Below are 9,283 nucleotides of genomic sequence, written 5' to 3'. Positions count from 1 at the left end.
TGTTGCTCTACATAGAGATGGCCTAGGCTATAAGAAGATTGCCAATACCCTGAAACTGAGCTGCAGCATGGTGGTCAAGACCATACAGTGGTTTCACAGGACAGGTTCCACTCAGAACAGGCCTCGCCATAGTCGACCAAAGAAGTTGCATGCACATGCTCAGCGTCATATCCAGAGGTTGTCTTTGGGAAATAGGCGTATGAGTGCTGCCAGCATTGCTGCAGAGGTTGAAGGGGTGGGGGGGTCAGCCTGTCAGTGCTCAGGCCTATACGCCACACACTGCATCAAATTGGTCTGCATGGCTGTCGTCCTAGAAGGAAGCCTCTTCTGAAGATGATGCACAAGAAAGCCTGCAAATAGTTTGCTGAAGACAAGCAGACTAAGGATATGGATTACTGGAACCATGTCCTGTGGTCCCATAAGACCAAGATAAACTTATTTGGTTCAGATGGTGTCAAGCGTGTGTGGTGGCAACCAGGTGAGGAGTACAAAGACAAGTGTGTCTTGCCTACAGTCAAGCATGGTGGTGGGAGCGTCATGGCCTGTATGAGTGCTGCCGGCACTGGGGAGCTACAGTTCATTGAGGGAACCATGAATGCCAACATGTATTGTGATATATTGAAGCAGAGCATGATCCCCTCCCTTCGGAGACTGGGCCGCAGGGCAGTATTCCAACATGATAACGACCCCAAACACACCTCCAAGATGACCACTGCCTTGCTAAAGAAGCTGAGGATAAAGTTGATGGACTGGCCAAATATGTCTCCAGACCTAAACCTTATTGAGCATCTGTGGGGCATCCTCAAACGAAAGGTGGGGGAGCGCAAGGTCTCTAACATCCACCAGCTCTGTGATGTCGTCATGGAGGAGTGGAAGAGGACTCCAGTGGCAACCTGTAAAGCTCTGGTAAACTCCATGCCCAAAAGGGTTAAGGCAGTTCTGGAAAATAATGGTGGCCACACAAAATATTGACACTTTGGGCCCAGTTTGGACATTTCCACTTAGGGGTGTACTCACTTTTGTTGCCAATGGTTTAGACATTAATGGCTGTGACATTGTCTTTACATTTGGCACAGTTAGTACTACTGCTTGGATTTTCCCTGTTCCCTTATTGCCTGCTGTGCCTTTTTGTTTATCCTGTGTCTGCTGCTGCTTGCAGCTTGTATTCAGCACATTTTCTTTGATTAGACCAGAAGAGGCATTCCCTTTGCTTTCCCAAGGATCAGCATTTTCTTTGTTTAGCACAGAAGCTGGCATTACATTTACTTTGCCCAGGAGCAGCATTTCCTTTGTTTTGCCCAGAAGTGTGTACTACAGTACTTAGCCCTGAAGTGGGATTTTCAGTACTTGTCTCTTGTCTATCTGAACTTGCACATGAACATCAGCTATACTGGTTTGTACAGTTTTTCTCTGTTAACTCTTGCTTCTACCTGTTTTCAGTAAAAACTATTTCAGGACATTACTTGCTATCTGCCTGTGTAACTTTCTCCTTATAAACAGGACTGTTGTATACAGTATATTTGAGTCTCCAGTCTATTGCTATGCAATCTGCCCAGTTCCCTATTAACCCTGCCATAGGGCTCCACCCTGTTAAAGGGCCATGATACCCACATTTTTTCTTTCATGATTTAGAAAGATAATGCATTTTTAAACATCTTTCTAATTTACTTCTATTATCTAATTTGTTTTATTCTCTTGATATTCTTTGCTGAAAAGCATATCTAGATATGCTCAGTAGCTGCTGATTGGTTGCTGCACATAGAAGCTTCATGTGATTGGCTCACTCATGTGCATTGCTTTTTCTTCAAATAAGGATATCTAAAAAATGAATGTTGTTTAAATTTTTATGTTCTATCTGAATCATGAAAGAAAGATTTTGGGTTTAGTGGCCCTTTAAAGATGCCAGAATCATGACTCACGTGAGTGATATTGTAAGTTTGGCTTTTTGTGCTAGTCGGATTAGCTCGCTAGCAAAAATAGTTTACTTTGAACTCATAATACGAGTGAAACCCAACGCAAGAAAAACTTACTTCTAGCACAGTTAACGCTTGAGCGGGAGCATTAAATAATGCTTCACTTGTAATCTGTTTTGCTTTGTATGAGGAAAAGACCACTAAAGACATGAAATTCAGATATTTTTTTTGGCATCTGCTTTCATACTATAATAAAGTATTGAAGGATTTTGAACCAAAATAAGTTTAACAGAACTACAGATATAGGATACACTATCTCCATCTTTGGTAAAGTACAGAGAGATAGATTAGAAGTGGTGCTCTATTTAGTACTTGTAATTATTATAGATACTTTATATACTATACTATACTATTCTATACTATATATACTGTATATATACTGTATATATATATATATATATATATATATATATATATATATATATATATATATATATATATATATATATATATATATATATATATATATATAAAAGTAAAAAATGTGGCACTCGCTGGTCCTTTAAACCCAGTGTATTTATTAGTTTACTGTTTCGGGACACACTCCCCTTCCTCAGAGTGAGTACATACTTCTATTATTCTATTACTACTATTTTTGACGTGTATTCAATAGCCTGTTGGCACCCTGGCTTTGACCCTGAATTTGAAGGTGTGAGTGTGCTCTATTTTGGATTTTATATATATATATATATATATATATATATATATATGGATTATTTAGATTTTTTTTACTACATCTATAATAATTATTTACATGAATTATTAATATTTTTCAATGTTTTATTTTTTATAAATACAAAATGCGACTTAAGGTATCTGTTTTCAGGTTTGCGCACATTAAGAATTAGTGTACACCTGACAGGTTCTCGTGCATAAGCCCAACAGGAGTACATTAATTCTTCTTGTGCACTAGGGCAATATCAACATTTATTAAATATATAGAAATATATATATATCAATTTACTAAATTTCTACTACATGAACTATTTCAAATCTGAATAGTATTTGTTAAATTGAATGTTACATTCGAAATTTCAAAAGTGGATATTCGATCTAATTATTAACATTCAAAAACTAAAGTAAGATTCGACTACCGAATTTTAATGGTTTTTCCATTGTCCAAAACGAATTTCCACAGGACTATTTGTTCTACCCAGTGAATTGTACTTTCATCCCTTTCGCTCATCCATAGTGATAATTGATTGTCCTTGGGTAAATGTGTTCAATTTCCACTTGTAATACACGTGCAAAGTAATGCACCCACAATATTCGTATATTGTGTATTAATGTGTTAGCGCACTACTTGTAATCTAGCCCAGGTAAATTTTAAATACAGTTCTTGAGGAGCTCAAACAGACTACAATTAAGAATATTTTGTTTGATTTCTTTGATTATGTCTGTACCCACGCAGAATATTCACTTTACCTATGTAGGCATTAGTAATGAAATGAATTAGAAAAACAGTAACATAAAATTGTTAAACAAAAATTAAAAAATCCCCTACCGTATTGTATAGTTCTTCAAGTCTTGAAAGGGTGAGAAACCGATGCATGCTTACTCCATTCTCTATAAGTAATTTCACAAAATCGACTCTGTCCAGCACCAGTGCATCCAGCATAGCTTGCTCAAGGGAGCCCACCTAAAACATAATCATAAGACAGTTACAAACTAACATATTATGGTTAATGACCTTCAACAGTTATTTGAAGTCCTAGCAACAAGAAATCATCTGCAGAAAAAATTGAATTTCTATATCTTGACCCACTTATAACTGGATCCCCATTGACATGAAGACCACCCTACCCTGAAGGGGGTGAGGCATGAACAGGTCCTGCCCCCATAGACCCAAATATAAAAGAGACCCTAATAAACACCCCCTGTACTTTTGATGTACAATTGTATAAACTAAGGATGAAACCAATATGCCATAAAAAGTGTGTGTGTGGGGGAGGTCTATGGGTATCCAATTATAAGTGGGTAAGATATAAGAATTTCAGTTTTATCTGCCAATAATTTCTTGTTATGTTGGCCCCTTTAATTATATCCCAACCGACATGAAGTGAACGTAAAGCAGGTGAAAATGGGTAAGAAAAAACACGGGGCTACAAATATATGCTGTAAAATATATACAATATGTATTGAGAAACAACAGAGGACAAAACATTCCTTCCCAACTTAGCAGAAGAGGACTGCAGAATGTCCAACTTGTAATGAGTAACAAAGGTACACAGATTCTTCCAGACTGCAGCTTGACAAATCTCCAAAACTGAAGCATTAGCCTGTAAAGTTGAGTGAGTCTTAACACCATTAGGAACAGGAACTTGCTGAACCTTGTAAGCTGTGATGATACACTTCACAATCCAAGCATCAATAGTCTGCTTCACTGGACCATAATTCTTTCTTTTCCCAAATGGAATAACCAGCAAACGTGGTTTTACAAACATTTTTAGTTCTTTCAAAGTGAATGCAAAGACATCTCACCACATCAATTGTATAAAGGTGTTGATTATCTCAAGGCTTTTTTTCTGTATAGAAAGCAGGAAGAACAATCTCTTGATTTAGGTGAAAAGCTGAGCCCACTTGTCTTGGTGAAAAACTATGGGCCACATTACATGTTGTGCAGCAAGAATTTTTTTTTTTATGCAGACGGTTTAGAGCATGTATTACAGGTTTAAAGTAAAAAGTTAGCGCATGAGTGAAAGTCCAATGTCTGCTAATTTTAGGACGTAAATCTTGACCACGTTAACTTCTTCTACCATAGGGCTCCATTTATCAAAGTCCAGGTGGACGAGGTTCGCGGTCTCAAACCTCCTCTGTCCAACCTAGCTGACAATGTGCAATACCACTCCCTGCTTGAGCACAGCCCATCGTGCGCAAAAGGGGGCTGTTAATCATTTCGATCCGATTGGATTGAGATGATTGCAATCTGCCACCTAAAGTGTCATGGCTAGGTTAAGTAGCAATGGTCTTACCATTGATCGTACTTAACTAGTGTTTCAGACTTGCCCTGAGCGTGACTGAAACACTGGGGCTCTGAAGCAGCTATTGCTGCTTGTTAAATGGAGCCCTCAGACTTTAATGGAGCATGTTATTCAAAAAACTAAAACTTATTGCACGCTAATTAGAATGAATTTCCAATATTCATAACAAGCACCAAAGTATGCCAAACTTTATGATAAACTGAAGAAGGAGAATCTTTAAGGCTCTCTGAAAGCCCTAACTTCTGAAGACAGCACCTTACAGCACCCATACCCTGATGGAAAGAGATTGAAGTTTCAGATAAAACACTTGCGCTTGACAAAGGAGATCTGGAATAACTTGAAAAATTCAAGGAGGATCCACAGTCAGTTTTAGGAGCAGAGGAAATCAAGGTATTCTGGGTCACCAAGACATAATTGCAATAATTTAAAAAGATAAAACTGGCAGACACTACCAAGTGTATAAAAATAAAATCACACTTTATTAGGCAAGTTTAAAAATGTATAATCCACAACCAGGTATGGAGGTAGACAGAGGGACAATAGTCTAGACTGCTGTCCCTCTGTCTACCTCCAGGTCTGGTTGTGAATTATACATTTTTTAAACTTGCCTTATAAAGTGTGATTTTATTTTTATACACTTGGTAGTGTCTAGACTGCTGTCAAAGGAACTTCTACTATTACATTCTGTTCCAGAAGGTTATATACAAACTCTTGAACAGCCAACTTTTTCTGAGGATCTGCAGGAAAAAAGAGGTTTTTAAAAAATATGCATTTCTTGTCCATTTTACAAACTCCAGAGAATAACCATTTGATCTATTTCCAGAACACAGGCATCTGAAATTGAATTCCTCTATGCTCTCTGAAACTGCAGAAAACAAGTGCACAGATGCCTGATTAAACTGACGAGAAACGCGTTGCATGATGAAAGGAAGCATTGCTATGCCCCTACACTTTTAATTCTGCTTTTTAAACTTGTTTTTAATCTGGTTTTATTAAACTTTTTTGGAAACTATAAGCGGACGTTTCAATAAGTGTTTGATATTAGCACTATTGCCCCTGGTCCTTTGGAGAGTTCCAGTTCCGCTGGAAATAGGTGAGCTGATACACCTCAATCTATCAGCTGGTGTCTACTAGCACAAAAGGGTGCTCTAACCAAATGTGAGTACCCACTCTCATTTCCTGCACTTTGTGTTTGGTGGAAACTTATTGATACACACACAAGGCACCTCTCTATCTTTTATTACTTTAGAACTGGGCCACTTTGAAGTGCAAAGAGGAGAGCAGACGATTGTCACAGCAGAGGAGATTTAAGGATACCCTTGCATTGGGACTTTTAACCATTCTGTGTTATTTGTGTGTTTTTTTCACTTTGATATCAATCTGCCACTATTTGAATATATAGCCTATGGTTTGCGCCTTTATTTAATAGAGTACTATTGTATGGGAGCACCCCTATAAGCTATAGTTAGCTTGTTTGTTTCTTATCAAAGATAAAGCGTATGCAAAACACTTCAGATGACAATGGGTCAGTGAGATCTTAAGCTCAACTGTAAGTTGGATTTATTACTTATGTACAATTAAATGGAAGAGTTTTACCTATTTTTTCCTCCTCAAGTGGACAATTACGTTACTGTACCATATGATGGTTACTTTTGCTGGATGGTGTTTGTCCAATTTCTCTCTGTTGTTGTTCAGATGTCCAGACCAAGTGTGTGACTAGTACCTTTGTGGTCTTAACTGATGGACCTTTGATCCGCTACCCATTGTAGTATATGAAAAAAGTATGAATTTTTCATTCTTCAAAAATATTTTGTAAAAGTCCAGTTTCCAGATGGTAAAATCTATGAATGTGTTTGTAAGATTTTTTTTTTTTTACCATACCTTCAACTCCTTAATATCTAATTATTTCCTTCCCCTCTGCATGCTTCTCTATTCAACTATTTTTTTTTTATACATATTGGTAACAAAAGCCTCTACAAGTGTTCCTAATAAAAACTTAAAGGGACTCTAAACCCAATTTTTTCTTTCATGATTAAGGTAGAGAATACAATTTTAAATAACATTCCAATTTACTTCTATCATCTAATTTGCTTAATTCTTTAAATATCCCTTGTTGAAGAAAAAGCAATGTACATGGGTGAGCCAATCACACGAGGCATCTATGTACAGCCACCAATCAGCAGCTTCTGAGCATATCTAGATATGCTTTTCAGCAAAGGATATCAAGAGAATGAAACAAATAACAAATTTGATAATAGAAGTAAATTAGAAAGTTGATTAACATTGCAAGTTCTTTCTATATTATGAAAGAAATAATTTGGGTATCACGTCCCTTTAAGCACTTAAAGTGATGGTAAACTTTCTCCTTTATAAAATCAGATCCAGAATGTTAGTGATATTTTAGATGGATTAGAAAGCATTCTGGTTGTTTTTACTACTTCCCGCTGTTTGGAGAATCACGCCAGTGTGAGGAACTCACAGGATTCAATCACCGACCTCCGGTGTAAGTATAAGTGATAACCTTATGCTGTTGCCTTGTTTGCCGTTTTATCGGTCTCTCGTCTCGTTCCAGTTCCAACTGAAGTTTGAATTTCTTCTTCAATCTGGGCGTATGTAAAGACCGCCGCATCAAATCTCTTCATCGAATCTCTTCAAGAAATCGTGTTCACATTGTACTCCATTCCGGCTCTCTATATTGTAACATTGTTTCTGTTTGTATACTACACTGTATTTATGCGTCTGATCAACGCATTTGTTTTTCTTCTTTTTTATTATTTTATATTAAATATTTATTTTTTGTACACTTCTTTGTTTGTTTGGTTTACACTTGATGGTATCACTTGCACACATGGTTTAGCGTTATATGTATACAATTTAGTATATAGTATACAATATATTTATTATCACTAGTCCTATTTTAAGCTGTATAGCGCTTGTGTTATTTTGAATTCTATGGTCTCTTTTTTGGATTCCATATTATTCTATTTTTTTCACATATTTGCTAGAGGTTGAGAGTTTCCTCTTGTTTATCACAGGCATAATAGGGTTTCTTTGCGCAGTTAACCCTTCTTTTTTCCTCTACATAATATTTCCATTTGCAGTCTCACAGTTTCAGAATCGAAATAATGTTTATGAGAGAATTTAGGTATTTTTTTTAATCTGGGGTTCCAGTTAGTTGTTAAGATGGAGTCTTTTTAAAATTGTCGTGGGCAAATTAGGCTCGCGATGACGCAAATTGCATCATTTTATTGCATCATTTTTTATGCAAATATTTTTTGCGCCTGCTGTGATGTGAGTTGTGTCATTTTTGGTGCAAGGTCGTGCCTGTTGCGTCATTTCATTGTGTCATTTTCAGTGTGTCGTTCTTGGTGCCAAAATTTGTTATATTAAGCCTCTCCCTCTAATGCTCGCTGCTCTCATTATATTATAGAGAGCTATGATGCTTGCTTTTGATTTTACTTTTTGTATAAGAATTTTATCATAAGCATTTTTTCCCATGCCTAAAACTGCTATATTGAGGAAATTGGATATTTTGTTTAAATGTTATTTTTTCTTTTTTGTTACGTTTTGCAAAATGTCTCAAACTGATCCTGCCTCTGATGTTACTGTAGGAACTAAGCTGCCTGAACACAATTCTACCAAAGCTAAGTGTGTTTGTTGTAAACAAGCTGATCTTATCTCTTCAGCTCAATTATGTGGCATTTGTTATGACAAATTATTACATGCTGATAATGTTTCTATGAGTACAAATACATCTACTATTATTCCTTCTCAGTACAATGTACCTGATATTCCTGCAGATATTACATTTTTTATTGCTGCAGCGATAGAGAAGGCTAAGCCTGCTATTCCGCCTTCAAATAAACATAAAAGGTCTTTCCAAACTTGTCATAGATCTAATGAATTTTGTACTGACCGACAGCATACTGAAATATCCTCTACTGATGAGGGTTCCTCTGACTCAGAGGATCCTGCATCACAGACATAAATTGACAAATCTTCTTTTTTATTTAAAATTTAACATATTTGTTCTCTATTAAAGGAAGTATTGTTTACTTTGTGTATTGAGGAGTCTAGTCCTCCTGATAGCAAAGCTAATAATCGTTTAAATTCTGTATTTAAGACTTAAGAGGTTACTCCTGAAGTTTTCCTATTCCAGATGCAATCTCCAACTTGATTGCTAAAGAATGGTCTAAACTTGGTACCTCTTTTAACCCTTCTTCTAGGTTTAAGAAGTTGTATCCTTTACCTGTGGCTAGTCTAGAGTTTTGGAAAAAAGGTCCCTAAGGTTGATGGGGCTATTTCCCCTCTTGCCAAACAAACTACTAT

The 9,283-nt window shown here is 36.6% G+C and overlaps 1 protein-coding gene across 4 annotated transcripts in view; it reads right to left on the bottom strand.

Annotated features, from left to right (window-relative positions):
• The window catches only part of TRPM3 (transient receptor potential cation channel subfamily M member 3), an 814,585-nt gene that overhangs the window by 279,311 nt on the left and 525,991 nt on the right, over nt 1-9,283 (bottom strand). For all 4 annotated transcript variants that reach the window (XM_053702508.1, XM_053702509.1, XM_053702510.1 and 1 more), the window contains exon 11: nt 3,478-3,612. In XM_053702508.1, the coding sequence (XP_053558483.1) occupies nt 3,478-3,612 (135 nt within the window). The remainder of the gene's footprint in view (nt 1-3,477; nt 3,613-9,283) is intronic.

This window comes from Bombina bombina, chromosome 2 (assembly GCF_027579735.1).
Source record: "Bombina bombina isolate aBomBom1 chromosome 2, aBomBom1.pri, whole genome shotgun sequence".
Taxonomy (NCBI): Eukaryota; Metazoa; Chordata; class Amphibia; order Anura; family Bombinatoridae; genus Bombina; species Bombina bombina.
This window is presented reverse-complemented; position numbering and strand designations above follow the sequence as displayed.